Raw genomic sequence first — 17,624 nt, forward strand, 5'->3', positions numbered from 1 at the left:
GAATCATTTAGTTGCAGAGGCAATAGCTTAATCCTGCTGATAATGTTTGCTGCAGTCAATCTGACAGCTGTTAGTACCTGACAACAAAGCAAAATAAAAATCTGGACAAATTGTCCTCCTCACTGCCCGATGTGTGACCCTCTGTTTCTCTCTTTCACGATCTAATTCTCTCTCTCCCTCTGTTTCTTCTCCCACATTTTCTCAGTGCACAAGATTCAAAGCATCCCCTTCTAAAAATGCTCTTTATGTCTCTCTCCAGCTATTCCTCTTTAACCACCTAATGTTCTTGCTGAGTCCTTTCTGAGCAGAGTTTCTCTAATATTGCTTATTTGACTTATTATTGACTGCTTTGCATTTATGAGCCCTAGTTTTAATCTCCCCCCAAATGTTCCGTGCAGCTTCCTGGTAAGCCACCTTAAAGCCCCATTAACCATTCTCCTGAGATCAGAATCTCCCCTGATATGAGCTGCTGCTGCAGGCACGTTCTTGAATACAACACCTCTTCACTTTGCAAGATAATTTACACTTATCATGCATTTCTCATTTTCCATGGCGCCCACTCACCTTTACTCCATTTCTTTAATTTGCTTGCCCCTTTACAAACCTCTGTGGCCTCTCCATCCCAGAGCCTTTGCTTTCTAACCTCTCCATCTTTCTGCTTCTTCCACTTCCCAATACTACTACCCCATCTGACTGAGCTTCTGGTTGGTACCCCTCCATTCCCCTGTCTTCCCATATGCTCCACAGAGCTTTGACATTTTTACAGTCGTTGTATCTAAATCTTCCACAAATGCTGGGTCTCTGCCCCACCCCACTGTGCAATGTTGTAGCATCTGCAAAACACTCCCAGTTCCCACTCCAGCCACAGCCCATCTGACACTGCTTTGTTGCCTCCTGTCCTGGCTGTTCCATCAGACTCCTGGCCTGCACCCAACCTTCACTTTACCATGGCACTGAAAGCCTGCTGCCCACATCCTGACCTGAAGCATCTGGTTCACCCATCGCCCAGTGCTCCCCAGTATTCCCATTCCAGTGAACTCTCCCTATTTATGTGCCCTGTATTCCTCTGCCCTTTTACCTTTGGAAAAAGTTAATTATGGAATTTGGTGGCTGAATACAACATTGAAGGCGGCTAATTTTCAGAATCCACCTTTAATGAGAACATGAAGTTAATTATTAACATACCTGAAAAGTGAGTTGCTAGAATTTAATTTGAAAGCAATTTGTACCAACAGAATGCAGTCTTCAATTATTTACTTGGTGTTGGCTAAGCAATATTAAGCTTTGATAAATATGGGAATAAATTTGAGAAGCTGTGTGGGCACGTGTGTGGCTATGTGTTTGTGCATCCATTGTGTCCAACTGGTTTGATGAGAACAACCAGGAGATCCAGCCCAGCTAATTAACCATAGACATAGGCTGCCTGGAATGGAGTCTCAAGGGAAGAAGAACCTCTCGTCTGGAGGCTGAAGTTCAATATAAAACCTGTGTTCTAAAGGACAGATGGTAAACGGAAAGAGTACAGGGGCTCCAGTAACCACAACATGCATGGGTTCCTCATCACTGTTCCATGCTATCTGCAGCCTGACCTCCCAATGCCCTATCCGAGTGAGGGCCAAGGACAGAGGGAAACTCATGAAGGATCAGTGCTTGCTGGAAGGAGCACTTCAAAGGCCTCTTGAAATATTATTCTAGCCTTGGCCTGAGTGGTGTGTCTCCATTCTGCAACAAAATAGCTGGATGGAGACAAGTGAGCTTTGCCACTACCCCAGACTGGCAAGAGGTCAAAAAGAGCACATGCCCACTGAGAAACATCAAGACACACTCTACCCCTGCTGGCAGAAGATTTTTAGTCACAAATTCACCACCTCACCCCCCCCCCCATGTATGGGCAAAGGAGGACATACCAGAGGATCTCAGAGATACCATAATCATAATCATCATCAAGGAAGGAGACAAATCTGATTCTAATAACTACAGAGGAGTCTCCATTTTTTTCTCCACTGGGCTAGACCCTTGCCAGGGTTCCCCCCAACCATCTTCATTCAGTAGCTGAAGAGCTACTCCTCAAAGCCACAATGGACTATATCAATCCTGGGGAAATGTGTCAAACACCATCCGCTACTACATATAGCCTTTCTTGACTCCACTAGAGCCTTTAACTCTGCTAACCAAGAGCATCAATGGAGCATCATTCTCAATATATCTATATCTTACTTACCTAAGTTCATCTTCCTCTTGCATTAGCTTCATGAAGACATGCAAACGGTGGTCTTAAGCATCTGATTCACAGCAGACCCAAGTTCAAGTTCATCATCATTCACTCATACACAGGTATATAGCTAAACAAAGACTGGCATCAAGCAAGACTGCATTGTTGAGCCAAAGTTTTATTCAGTTTTTCTTCCCACAATACTGTGCCTCACCTGCAAAATCTTCCTGATGGAGCGAAGCAAAGGTAGAAGACAATGGGAAACTGTTCAACCTATGTCATATCCAGAACCAAAGTCATCAAAACTTTCATCAAAACTTCAGCCATCCATGTTCATGCACAGTGATGATGCTTTAATATAGGCACAGTCAAAGGCCTGTCACACAGTGGTAGCTGTGTGGAACGAGCTTCCAGCAGAAGTGGTTGAGGCAGGTTCAATGTTGTCATTTAAAGTTAAATTGGATAGATATATGGACAGGAAAGGAATGGAGGGTTATGGGGTGAGTGCAGGTCGGTGGAACTAGGTGAGAGTAAGAGTTCGGCACGGACTAGAAGGGCTGAGATGGCCTGTTTCCGTGCTGTAATTTTTATTTGGCTATATGGTTATAAATCACTATTCACTACAGCATGCAAGAGAATAGGCCTGGCACTGAACATCTGCAAAGCAAAGGTTGAGCTAAACTAGTCCATTTGAACAACATTAACATAATCCACTATCCGCACATTGGGAGCTACCTCTCTGTAGAGGCAGACAGCCATGATGAAACTTACCGTCAACTTCTTCCCCATTCTAATGTTTGGTCTGAGCGACAGCTGAACCTCTTGGCCGTGTCTGTGTGCTTTAATGCATTGAGTTGCTACCACATGATTGGCTGGTTAGATAATTGCATTACCGAGCATGTGGACCGAATGAAGTGGCCATTGAGTGTATGTAAATATATACATAGACACTGAATGCATGTGCGTGTGCATGTGTATGGCATATATTTGTAGTTACGTGCACGTGTGCTGGGTTGCACTCTGCTGGGCAAGACTCGCTCTATGCATGCCTGAATCTAGACTCCTGAAAAAGACACTCTGCTCCAAGGCACTGTCGGAGGAAACAATTCAAAGATGTGGTCAAAGCAACGCTAGAAAAAAAAAATAAAACATCCCCACTGACACCTGGGAATCCATGGTCCATATTCACTCCAAGGTGAAAAGCAGCACTCAGTAAATATTGAGTTACAAAGAAAAAATGATGAAAATGTTCTGACTGCCTGAAAAATGGGAGTGTAGATGGGTGTTGGATGGTTAACATGTACAAGGTTTCTGTGCTGTGTTACTATGATTCTCACCTCAAGTCCATATGTCAGGAGTAAATAATTCCCTCCATAAATAAATAAGCCAACCCTCCTGCCCCATTTGCGGAATCAGAATCAGTATCAGGTTTATTATCACCGGCACGTGATGTGAAATTTGTTAACTTAGCAGCAGCAGTTCAATGCAATACATAATCTAGCAGAGAAAAAAATAATAAATAAAATTAAAAAATAATAATAATGATAACTAAGCAAGTAAATCAGTTACAGTATACATATATTGAATAGATTTAAAAAATGAGCAAAAACAGAAATACTGTATATTAAAAAAAGTGAGGTAGTGTCCAAGGATTTAATGACTCATCTCAGATCCCACAAAAGCAAATCATCCTCCATCCTGAAGGACTGTCTCAGAGACAGAATCAGAATCAGGATTATTATCACCAGCATGTGTCATGAAATTTGTTAACTTAGCAGCAGCAGTTCAATTCAGTACATAATGTGGAAGAAAGAAAAATCAATCAATCAATTACAGTATACGTATATTGAATAGATTAAAAATCATGCAAAAACAGAAAATATATATAGGAAGAAGCTGTTCCTGAATCACTGAGTGTGTGTGCCTTCGGGCTTCTGTACCTCCTCCTACTTGATGGTAACAGTGAGAAAAGGACATGCCCTGGGTGCTGGAGGTCCTTAATAATGGACTCTGCCTTTCTGAGACACCGCTCCTTGAAGATGTCCTAGGTACTTTTTAGGCTAGTACCTAAGATGGAACCGACCCTCTGCAGCTTCTTCCGGTCCTGTGCAGTAGCCCCGCATACCAGACAGTGATGCAGTCTGTCAGAAGGCTCTCCACGGTACATCTATAGAAGCTTTTGAGTGTATTTGTTGACAAGCCAAATATCTTCAAATTCCTAATGAATTATAGTCACTGCCTTGCCTTCTTTATAACTGTATCGATATGTTGGGATCAGATTAGGTCCTCAGAGATCTTGACACCCAGGAACTTGAAGCTGCTCACTCTCTCCACTTCTGATCCCTCTATGAGGATTGGTATGTGTTCCTTCATCTTGCCCTTCCTGAAGTTCACAATCAGCTCTTTGGTCTGACTGACGTTGAGTGCCAGGTTGTTGCTGCGACACCACTCTACTAGTTGGCATATCTTGCTCCTGTACACCCTGTCATCACCATCTAAGACTCTACCAACAATGGTTGTATCATCAGTAAATTTATAGATGGTATTTGAGCTATGCCTACCCACACAGTCATGGGTATAGAGGGAGTAAAGCAGTGGGCTAAGCACACACCCCTGAGGTGCATCACTGTTGATCAATAGTGAGGAGGAGATGTTATCACCAATCCACACAGATTGTGGTCTTCTGGTTAGGAAGTCGAGGATCTAATTGCAGAGAGAGGTACAGAGGCCCAGGTTCTGTAACGTCTCAATCAGGACTGTGGGAATTATGGTGTTAAATGCTGAGCTATAGTCGACGAACAGCATCCTGACATAGGTGTTTGTGTTGTCCAGATGGTCTAAAGCCGCGTGAAGACCCATTGAGATTGCATCTGCTGTTGACCTATTGCAGCAATAGGCAAATTGCAATGGGTCCAGGTCCTTGCTGAGGCAGATGTTCAGTCTAGTCATAACCAACCTCTCAAAGCATTTCATCACTGTAGATGTGAGTGCTACTGGGCGATAGTCATTAAGGCAGCTCACATTATTCTTCTTAGGCACTGGTATAATTGTTGCCTTTTTGAATGAAGTGGGAATTTCCGCCCATAGCAGTGAGAGGTTGAAAGTGTCCTTGAATACTCCTGCCAGTTGGTTGGCACAGGTTTTCAGAGCCTTACCTGATACTCCATCGGGACCTTCCGCCTTGTAAGGGTTCACCCTCTTTAAAGACAGTCTAACATCAGCCTCTGAAGCAGAGATCACAGGGTCATCAGGTGTAGCAGGGATCTTCACAGCTGTAGCTATATTCTCCCTTTCAAAGTGGGCATAGAAGGCATTGAGTTCAACTGGTAGAGAAGCATCACTGCCATTCATGCTATTGGGTTTTGCTTTGTAGGAAGTAATGTCTTGCAAACCCTGCTGGAGTTGTCGAACATCCAATGTCACTTCCAACCTCATTCAAAATCGTCTCTTCACCCTTGAGACAGCCCTCTGCAAATCATACCTGGTTTTCTGGCACAGGCCTGGGTCACCAGACTTGAATGCCACAGATCTAGCCTTCAGCAGGCGACATACCTCCTGGTTCATCCACGGCTTTTGGTTTGGGAATGTACAGTGAGTCTTTGTAGTCACACACCCATCCACACAGGTTTTAAGGAAGTCGGTAACAACTGCGGCATTTTCATCCAGATTCGAAGATGAATCCCTGAATACAGTCCAGTCCATCAATTCAAAGCAGTACCGATTCTAACAGAATGCGTACGACTATGAATGGATGGGTACATGTGCACACGTGTATGGTATGGATTTGTGTTTGTGTGGATGGGTCAATCTGTGTGCACGCATGGTACGGGTCCATGTGTATACCACTGCATGCCTGAGCATATGTGTGTGTGAGTGATTGCATGTGTGTTACACAGTAGGGTCAGCCAAGGGGTGAGTGAAGTCCAATGTCCAACACTTTTTGCTGCAGGTGTCAAAGGTTATGGGGAGATGGCAGGAGACTGGGGTTGAGAGGGATAATAAATCAGCCATGATGGATGGGCTGAATGGCCCATTTCTGCCTCTACATCTTATGGTCTTATGATCCTAATTGAAGGAGGAAGTGTTTGGGTGCAATTACACAAGTGGAGAATGGACACCTTCTGGGTGCCGACTGATAACCACCATTCCCTCCCATGTTTCCTTCTCCATCCCCTCCCTCCCACCACCCTTTCCCAATGGTCTCATCACGGTCTCTCCCCCTGAACACTTCAGGCACTAACAGGGGCCACAACATCCTTTTTCTCTGTATCCACGGGAGTTATGTAAAACGGAATAGGAGTAAATTAAATGAAAGCATCATCCCTTGTGAAGAATGATGTAAAGGCCGACCCTGCACAACTGCAGAGCTGGAGCTGTGTGCACAGTCGGAGCATGGCTGTCAGCTCCAACTCCTGTCCCTGACAAGGTCTGTGGCATTCAACAAAGCCAACATCCTGATCTGTGTCAGCGAGACAAGCCCAATTATTGCACCAGTATCCTTTCTCTCTTGGACTGCACTTAACCGCTTCAAGCAATGTAATTGGAGATGAAAATCCCTCTCTGGAACCCAGACATAGAATATCACCTCCTCTTGCTTTACAAAAATATCTGCATAAAACACTCAAAATTCAAGACTCAAGATAGTTGATTGTCATTCTTCAGTACATGAATATGAAGGGGAACAAATTGATTGTTACTACAGATCTGATGCAGCATAAAAAACACAATAAGCATGAAGAACACAACAATAAACAATAAATATAAACATAAAAGCAATCCTGTAAAACACTAGATTATGTGTTTGCAGTAGCAGTGTTTATATCTATACTCACCTAAATAGATTCAGTAGCTGCTTTATTAGGTACACCATGCAGACATGGTCAAGAGGTTCACTTGTTGTGCAGACCAACCATCAGAATGAGGAAGAAATGTGATTTAAATAACTTTGACCACTGAGTGATTGTTGGTGCCATGCAGGGTAGTTTGAGTATCTCAGAAACTGCAATTTTGGACAATGCTTCTCGCCCCCTGCATGCCAGCTTCAGTAATAGAGTAAGACAAATTGTGTTGCTCCAAGGAGCGTGAAATGAGGTCATTCTTACCGTCGGCCATCAGGCTCTATAGTGAGTCGACCTGTAGCCGGGGAAGTGATCTTGTAACCTTTGACTTGTAAATCTTGTACATCTTATTTTTAAGGGAAATTATTTTTATTCTTTCTTACTTCCCTTCTAACATTTGTACATCTGTACACTTGGAATGCTACTGTGACACTGTAATTCCCTTTGTGATCAATAAACTATCTATCTGTCTATCTCCTGGGATTTTCATGCACAACAATCTCTAGAGTTTATGGAGAAGGGTGTGAAAAACAAAAATATATCCAGTGACTGGTAAGTTCTATGGACGAAAATGCCTTGTTAATGAGAGAGGTCAGAGGAGAATGGACAGACTGGTTCAAGCTGACAAGAAGGCGACAGTAACTCAAATAACAGTGGTGTGCAGGAGAGCATGTAGTTGTGTCACACACAATATTTTATTACATATACAAGTGTGACATACATTTAAAAATACAAAAACAGACATATAAATCAGGAAAAAAAAGCTAATACAGTATTGAGCTCCATTAGGGCAGGTGACCAAAAACTTGGTCAAGCAGTTGTTCTTAAGGAGTATGCTAAGGAAGGTGCTGGGCTGCCTTCTTGAACCTTGAACATCTCATTAGTTCTGGAATGAAAAGCCTCATCCTGAGAGCAGATAGGGTGAAGGTGGAGGAATTGGGAGAAGGGGGGTGGCATTTTTACAAGTGAGGGTGTGCAAAGAGGTACAGTCCAGGTAGCTGTGAGAATCAGTGGGTTCATAAAATGTATTTGTGGATAAACTGTCTCCAGAGATAGAGAGACGGAGAGAGCAAGAAAGGGGAGGGAGGAGTTGGAAATGGACCAGGTAAATTTGAGGGCAGGGTGGAAGTTGGAGGCGAAGAGGCGAAGCTGATGAAGTCGATGAGTTCAGCATGGGTGCAGGAAGCAGCACCAATGCTGTTGTTGACATAGTTCCTGCTTAGTTCCTCTTGCAATTTGTTTGACCGTACTGACATTGAATGACCATAAGACAAAGGAGCAGAAGTCAGCCATTCGGCCCGTTGAGTCTGCTCCGCCATGTTATCATGATCTGATCCATTCTCCCATTTAGTCCCACTCCCCTGCCTTCTCACCATAACCTTTGATACCCTGGCTACTCAAATACCTATCAATCTCTGCCTTAAATACACCCAATGACTTGGCCTCCACCACCACCCGTGACGACAAGTTCCATAGATTCACCACCCTCTGGAATGGGCCTTTATCTTGCTGGAAAGTTGAAAGGAAAGTTTCCAGCTCCTTCTGACTGGGCTGATTGATGAGGAACCACACTTTGAAAACAGAGACAGTTATAGTCCCCCCCATCAACATGGCAACTTGAGCACACAGTTTGATTCAGATCCCTGACCCTGAGCTGAATACACTGCAATAAAGGCTTTAATAAAGCAACCATCAGTAATTAATGACATAATCATTTGGCTAGTAAATCATCATTCTGATAGTGACAAAGCCTTTGGGACATGGCTTGCCTTTCATCCGTTGATCAGCCAGAGGAAATGGCTTCATTATTACCTCAATTTTTTACCCTGTCACCTCCTCCCTCAATGTCCAGCAGCCACAGGATATCTTGAAGCTTTTAATATCATTAGTACTTGGCTATTCAGCCAATAAGAGCATGGGATGCTGGATCCTCATCTCAAAACTGCAGGTACTTCTCCTCTAGCCAGACACTACCTCCCTTACCCCACCCTCCAGATGCAGAGCCTCTGCTATCATCAAATCCCACCTTCCACATCCATATACCTGCTTCCTCCTGGCAGCTTCATTGGTAACCAGGAGGGAGGGAGGGAACGTCGACTCAGACCATGAGAGGCCTGCGTCGGGCATTTTCATGCCTTACAAGGCGCAGATTGGAAGTTTGCGTGGGTTGCCACTCCTCGTGCAGTCACTAGAGCAATATGTGGTTAAGTGCCTTGCTCAAGGACACAAGCACACTGCCACAGCTGAGGCTCGAACTAGCGACCTTCAGATCACTAGACGAACGCCTTAATCACTTGACCATGTGCCCATCACAACCAAATAGAAAGAAATACTGCGCAGATTTTTACAGCGTGGGAATAGGCTATTTGCTCCATCAGTTAGAGACTCCATTTGCTAGTGAAGGCTCACCAAGAGTAATGTGAACAGTTCTGGTCTCCTCACTTAAGAAAAGATGTGCTGACCTTGGAGAAGGTTCAGAGGAGGTTCACAAGGATGATTCCAGGAATGAGAGGGTTATCATACGAAAAACATTTGATAGCTCTGGGTCTGTTCTCACTGGAATTTAGAAGGATGAGTGGGGGTCTCAATGAAACCTTCCAAATGTTGGAAGGTCTCAATAGAGTAGATGTGGACAGGATGTTTCCCATGGTGGGGGAGTCTAGGACAAGAGGGCACAGCCTCAGGATAGAGGAGCATCCATTTAAAACAGGGATGTGGAGAAATTTCTTTAGCCAGAGGATGGTGAATTTGTGGAATTATTACAACAGACAGCTGTGGAGGCCAGGTCATTGGGTGTTTTTAAAGCAGAGCTTCATAGGTTCTTGATTGGACATGGCATCAAAGGTTACTGGGAGCAGGCTGGGGAGTGGGGCTGAGAAGGGGAAAAAAGCAACAGGCATAATTAAATGGAGGGGCAGTCTCGATGGGCCAAATGGCCCAATTCTACTCCTATGTCTTATGGTTAGAGACAATCTTATATTTATAGACTAGACTCTCACACTCCTCTACAAATAGAAATGCTTTATCTTTGTTCACCCTATGTAATTCACAATACTGAAGACTTTCTGCTGTTCTCACCTCAGGCTTCGTTTGTCAAGATGTATGAACCCCAGCCCCTTACCTTTATCATCCTCCTAAATCTGCTTTGCTCCTTTGCCAGTAGCCCGATATCCTGGAGACCAGAACTGTGCAGAGTGTCATCTAACATGTCTTTTCTATTTCTCATTTCTGTTTCTCTGTCTCAAGGTTTAAAATTTTAAAGAGTTGTTGACGGGTATTAACTTTTGACTTAACTAACCAGTGAGAAACTGGGATAAGATTAGATTTTATTTTTCAACAACCTTGTTTCCCTCTGGGCAAGATTGGAATAAAATGAGCTACTGATACCTGCCCATTGAATTTCATCTCATCATATTCAGCTTTGCTCCAAAATCGTGGTAAGCCCAAGGGCCATAATTTTATGTGAGGTCAGTGAAGATTGCAACTCAGATCCTGTGACATTTTTCATTGTCTAGAGTATTGTTGACCAGAGAATAATTGACAAAAGTTCAGAGGAGGAGATTTTTTTCATATAATCTGGATTTCTTTGCTGGAAAGAATAGAGGAAACAAATTCAACAGGGGCAGCATGGTAGCAAAACAATTAGCGTAACGCTTTACAGTGCCAGTAATTACCTGTCAGAGTTTAATTCCTACCACCATAAGACATCTGCATGTTCTCCCCATGGCCGCGTGGGTTTTTTCTGGGTGCTTTAGTTTCCTCCCACATTCCAAAGACATGTTACTATTGAGTTGTGTGCATGTTATTTTGATGCCAAAAGTGCGACAACACTTGGCTGCCCCCCAGCACAATCCTCGGACTGTGTTAGTCGCTGAGGCCAAGTGACACATTTCACTGTAAGTTTTGATGCACATGTGACAAAGAAAGCTCTTCTTTAATCTTTAAAGGGAGTTAGAAATACATTTTAAAATAAAATTTTCTGAGCATATAGAGAAGGAAAATTTGCACAGCTGTGAATTAAGGGATGTAGGAGGGTCTGATGGGAAAAGCTCTGGTGGGTTGTACAGGCTCCTGTGGTGGTGTCAGGTTCCATGTTTCAGCATCTGTTTGAGTACGGGAGGAATGGCTTCTGCACTGATAAGTCTCCCTTCTCTCTACAGTGGAACGATGTATGAGCCTGATGCAGGCCGGCACTCAGATGGTGAAGCTCAGAGGAAGCTCGAAAGGCCTGGTTCGTTTCTACTACCTGGACGAACATAAAACCTGCATCAGGTGGCGACCGTCCAGGAAAAACGAGAAAGCCAAAAGTAAGTGACCGTCGTCATCGGATCGAACGCAAAGCAACAGCCGCCACCACTCCTCACCATGCACACACGTATACCACCGACAGCTTGCCGTTACATAGCATCCTTAATTTACTTACTTAGAGTATTTAGAGATACACCACAAAGTAGCCCTTCCACCTCTTCGAGCAGCACTGCCCCAGCAACCCCCAACTCACCGATTTAACCCTAACCTATTCACAGGACAATTTACAATGACCAATTAAACCACCCAGTTACTTTTTTCTAAGCTCAAAAGTTCAAAGTAAATTTATTATCAAAGAACATATATGTCACCCCATATACAACCCTGATATTCATGTTCTTGCAGGCACAATAGCATATAATAACCGTAATCGAATCAATGCAAGACTGCACCAACTGGGCGTTCAGCCAGTGTGCAAAAGACAGCAAGCTGTGCAAATACAAAAAGAAAAAATAATAATAATGAATAAATAAGCAGTAAGTATTGAGAACCTGAGATGAAGAGTCCTTGAAAATGAATCCATATGTTGTGGGAACTTTTCAGTGATGGGGCAAGTGAAGTTAGATTAGATTAAATTGGATTATGAGGACACGTAGTCCTCTTTTATTGTCATTTAGTAATGCATGCATTAAGAAATGATACAATGTTCCTCCAGAATGATATCACAGAAACACAAGACAAACCAAGACTGAAAACCTGACATGTTCCTGAACCATATGTTATCCCATGTGGTTCAGGAACTGATGGTTGAGGGGTAGTAACTCTTCCTGAACTTGATGGTGTGAGTCTTGGGAGTCCTATACTTTCTGATGGCAGCAGCGAGATGAGAGCATGCCCTGGGCGGTGGGAGTCCCTAATGATGGATGCTGCTTTCCTGCAACAACGCTCCGTGAAGATGCTCTCAGTGGTGCGAAGGGCAGTGGTAGGAAACTGGACACCCAGGGGAAAACGCATGCGTTCCACATTATGTCCTCAAGGCAATGAAAATCTTATAACCATTAACAAATTCCTTTTGAAATATTGTCGTTTTGTTTAATCATAGTCCAACAAGAAGCATTGTGTTAGGTGACAGACTACCAAGAATGGTCACTGATGGAATACTAGTGGCCACTCAGTTGCCATTGTATTAGGTATTTCCTGTACCAAATAAAATGGCGATTGAGTGTCTGTTCATGGTCTTCTGCTGCTGTAGCCCATCCACTTTAAGGTTCTATGTGTTGTGCTCTTCTGCACACGACTGTTGTAACATGTGGCTTTTTGAGGTACTCTTGCCTTCCTTTCAGCTGGAACAGGTCTTGCCCCCTTCCTCTGACCTCTCTGACTAACAAGGCGTTACCGCCCACAGAACTGGATGCCGGTCATTAGGTGTTTTTTTGTTTCTCGCACCATTCTCTGTAGGCTCTAGAGACTGTTGTGCATGAAAATCCCAGGAGGTCATCTGTTTCTGAGATACTCAAACCACCCCGTCTGCCACCAACGAAGTCACTTAGATCACACTTCTTCTCCATTCTGATGTTTGGTCTGATCAGCAACTGAACCTCTTGACCATGTCTGTGTGCTTTGTTGTATTGAACTGCTGCCACATGATTGGCTGATTAGATATTTGCATTAATGAGCATGTGTACCAAATAAAGTGGCCACTGAGTGTACATTTGGTTTGGTGGTGGTAGTGAGGGCAGAGGGAAAAGTCCCAGGAACCTTCCTTGGAGATAAGGTGGTGGTGATGCTGGGAGCTGGGGGACGGGGAGGAGATCGATGCTGTTGATGTAGAAACATTGGTCTGCGGTGTTTCCCTTGGAGTGAGGCTTCCACAGGATTCTGTCAGTCACTTGGTCCAGAATGTGTAAGCACGTGATTAATTATTCATACTGAGAAATTACATGGGAACAATTGATTTGCTGTCAGATCCTGCTTTATAATTTATGCAGTCAGTGTCTCCGCAACATAAAAAGGTCTGTTTTGGTTCAAAGATTAAAGATTAGCTTTACTTGTCACATCAAGACGTACAGTGGAATGCACCATCTACAACACAGACCAGGGATGTGCCGGAGGTAGGCTGCATGTGTTTCCGTGCTTCCGGTGCCAACTTAGTATGCCCACAATTTACTAACCTTAACCCATGTGTCTTTGGAATGTGGGAGGAATCCTGAACACCCGGAGGAAACCCTCATGGTCACGAGGATACTGGAGCATGACCTGGGAGGTAGGGGACCCTGATGCTAGGTGCTGCTTCCATGTACATGACAACGCTCCATGTTCGTGCACTCAATGGTACAGACAGCGGTAGGAAGTGAACCTGCGTCCCTGGCACTTTAAACTGTTACAATAATCCCTACACTACCCTGCCACCCGAAGAGGAGATCCACTTTTGAGGAAACATATTAAGCGAAGATGAAGCTTCAGCCTTGAACCTTGTGTTCTGGGGGATCTCAGGCACCTTACTGCCATCCACCTGACCATCTCGAAACAAGTCTGTTTATTGGATAGGTGGATTAGTTGGTTTGCTAATCACACAGAAATAGGTGGTATTCTGGTTAGTGTAGAACAGGGGTCCCCCAACCTTTTTTGCACAGCAAACTGGTTTAATATTGACAATATTCTTGCGGACCGGCCAACTTGGCGGGGGGGGGTTGTTCAAGTAGGGTGAAACTCACCTCAACATGTCTTTTACAGTTAGCGTTGCCAACTTTCTTACTCCCAAATAAGGGACAAAAGTAGCAGTCAAATCCCGGGACACTTGTGTTTACCCCAGGAAAGACTACCATGACCATGAAGTCTTGCATGGGCACTTGTGTGCGCATGCGCGTACGTGCCGATTTTTATTCCACAAATCGGTTTTGGTTTAATCTTCCCGACTATACTGTACATACATTATTTCTTCTTTATATAGGCTGTGTATTTATCATATCATTCCTGCTTTTACTATATGTTAGTGTTATTTTCAGCTTAATGTGTTATTTGGTATGATTTGTTAGATTATTTTTTGGTCTGGGAACGCTCAAAAATTTTTCTCATATAAATTCATGGTAATTGCTTCTTCGCTTCACGCCATTTCGGCACAGAAGTTTTCATAGGAACGCTCTACCTTAGCAGGGGAAATACGGGAGAAGGGTGGTCCCGTATGGGACAAACCAATTTAGCCCGATATATGGGATGTCCCGGCAAATGCGGGACAGTTGGCAACCCTATGTTCAAGTTAAACAGTGTGTGACAGGGAATGAGGAAAGGTGCAGCTGGCTCATATCGTTTCCTCGCTGCCCGGTAGCACATGCTTTGTGGCTTGGTACTGGTCCGCGGCGCAGTGGTTGGGGACCACTGGTGTAGAAGGTTCCCGAAGGATGCAAAAGGTTATAGATCAGTAGCAGACGTGGGCAGTAAAATTGGAAGACAGAATTTAATCCAGGCAAATATGAGGTAGGGGTAGCAGGATGGAGATATGTCTCGACCAAAGGAGGTGTAAGGCACACTCTTCCCTCTGCTAGTCTGCAGATCACCCTTGTAGGACCTGATTAGCCCCCTGATCAGGGTCACGTGAGCAGCTGGTGCATATCACAATTCCCAGCTATGCGACCAGTAACGCCAGGCAGAAAATCTCGGAAGAGTATTGATAATGGCCGAGGGTCACCCGTCTTGTAAAGACACCGCTCAGAAGAAAGCAATGGCAAATCACTTCTGTAGAAAAATTTGCCAAGAACAATCATGGTCAAGACCATGATGACCCATGTTATATGACACTACTCATAATGAATGAATGAAGTATGAGGTGTAGTACTTTGTGAGTTCAAATGTAAGGGGAAAGTTCACAGTTAATGGCAGAGTCCTTAACAACACTGATATACAGAGGGATCTTCTGGTTCAAGTCCGCAGCTCCATGAAAGTGGCCATGTAGGTCGATAGTATGTAAAGAAAGCATATCGCATGCTTGCATCTATTAGTTCAGAATCAGAATGAGAATCAGGTTTATTATCACCGGCATATGTCGTGAAATTTGCTAACTTAGCAGCAGCAGTCCAATGCAATACATAATATAGAAGAAGAAGAAAAAAATCAATCAATTGCAGTATATGTATAATGAATAGATTAAACAATCATGCGAAAACAGAAATAATATATATTTAAAAAGTGAGGTAGTGTTCAAGGGTTCAATGTCCAATTAGGAATTGGATGGCAGAGGTGAAGAAGCTGTTTTTGAATCGCTGAGTGTGTGCCTTCAGGCTTCTGTACCACCTTCCTGATGGCATTGAGGTGTTGAGTACAAGTGTCAGGAAGTTATGTTGTAGTTTTATAAAACTCTGCTTAGGCCGCTTCTGGAGTTTGCATTCAATTCCAGTCAGCCCTTTGTAGGGAGGATGGGGAGGTTTTAGAGAGAGTGCAGAAGAGATTTTCCAGGAAGCTGCTTAGATTGGAGAACATGTGCTATAAAGGAGAGATTAGACAAAATTGAGTTGTTTTCTTTGGAGTGTCAGAGGCTGATGGAGACTTAATAAAAGTTTCTATAATTATGAGAAGCATAGATAGACAACTGACTTTTTCTCAGGGTCGAAATGTCATGCATTCAAGGCGAAAGGGAGATAGTTCGAAGGAGAAGCAGAGGGCAGGTTTTTAACACAGAGGGTGGTGGAATGCATTGCCAGGGTGATTGTTGAAGTAGTTACAATAGAGATGTTTAAAATGCCCTTAGACACACAAATCAATATATACAGAGACGGGAGAGATATGGATCATAGCCCAGAAGACATAAGAGCAGAATTAGACCATTCAGTCTCTGAGTCCATCATTTTATCATGGCTGATGTATTATCCATCACAACCCCATTCCCTGTCTTCTTCCTGTAACATTTGACACCCTCATCATTCAAAGATCAGCAACATTCACTTTAAATATATCCTATCTCTTTGCCTCCACAGCCATCTGTGGCAATGGATTCCATAGATTTACCACCCTCTAGCCCGAGAAGTTCCTCCTCATCGCTGTCTAAAGGGATGTCCTTCTATTCTGAGGCTGTGCCCTCTTGTTCTGGAATCCCCCACTACAGGAAACATCCTCTCCACATCCACTCGATCTAGGCCTTTCAATATTCAATAGGTTTCAGTCAGATCCCTCCTCATTTTTCTAAACTCCAGCACGTACATGCCCGGAGCCATCAAACACTCCTCATACATTAACCCTTTCATTCCTGGGCTCATTCTCCTGAACTTTCTCTGGACCCTCTGCAAGGCCAGCACATCCTTTCTTAGATAAGGGGCTGAAACCTGCTCACAGCACTCCAAGTATGTCTTATAAAGCCACTGCATCACATCCTTGCTTTTATATTCTAGCCCTCTCTAAATGAATGCTAACACTGCATTTGCCTTCTTCACCACCAACTCAACCTGCAAGTTAACAGGCAGAAAGAATTGAGCGTTGTACAGCATCATAGGTTGAAGGGCCTGTTCCTGTGCTGTATTGTTCTATGATCTGTTTTGGACGTATCAGCCAATCCTGGATGGCTAGAGGCAAGGACAACCCTCAGATCCCATTGTTTGGCTCATTGGTAATGTCAGGATGCTCCCTGCCTTTTGGGTGATAGTAGATCCATGCAGCTCTTGGCAGGAAATGATGTGTGTTTAGATCTGTTGTCAGCTTAGGTATTTAATACAGGACCTCCTGGCCTTTTATAGAAATGGCAGTGTGATCAATGTCCAGGATGTTGGAGAGAACTCTCTGCTCCGTGTTTAACTTATGCCAAACCATCTTATCCTTCCACTTGAGAAAGCAAACAGGACCTGCCTTAGCAAAAATCAAAACAAAAACTGCACTTGTTGGAAATCTGAAATAAAAATGAGAAAATGCGGAGAGTTAATGTTTCAGGTCTCCCGTAAGGTCTTCGATCTGAAATATAAATGCTGTTTCCCCTTCCACGGATGCTGTCTGACCTGCTGAGGCTTCTGTTTTAATTTGAGACCCCATTTAATGTCTCCTCTGAAAGACAGCACTCTGACAGAGTGACACTCCCTCAGTACAGCCCTGATTTCAGCTGAGATTACGTCCTTGTGTCTCAGGAATGGCATTCAAACCAGAGGCTGGAAGGTGGCCCAGAGTCATCGACTTCAGTAGAGGAGGACCTAAGTTATAAGGAAAGATTAAATAAGTTAGAACTTTATTACTTGGAATGTAGAAGACTGAGAAGTTTAATGGAGGTATACAAAATTATGAGGGGTATAGATAGGGTAAATACAAGCAGGCTTTTTCCATTTTGGTTGCACTGGTCTACAACCAGAGGTCAT

At 43.7% G+C, this 17,624-nt stretch overlaps 1 protein-coding gene across 1 annotated transcript in view; it reads left to right on the plus strand.

The window, feature by feature from the left end:
• Positions 1 to 17,624, plus strand: part of plch2a (phospholipase C, eta 2a) — a 177,554-nt gene that overhangs the window by 2,254 nt on the left and 157,676 nt on the right. Inside the window, exon 2 of the mRNA XM_063033234.1 lies at positions 11,211 to 11,357. Coding sequence (XP_062889304.1) covers positions 11,211 to 11,357 — 147 coding nt within the window. The remainder of the gene's footprint in view (positions 1 to 11,210; positions 11,358 to 17,624) is intronic.

The sequence above is a fragment of the Mobula hypostoma genome, chromosome 25 (genome assembly GCF_963921235.1).
Source record: "Mobula hypostoma chromosome 25, sMobHyp1.1, whole genome shotgun sequence".
Classification (NCBI taxonomy): Eukaryota; Metazoa; Chordata; class Chondrichthyes; order Myliobatiformes; family Myliobatidae; genus Mobula; species Mobula hypostoma.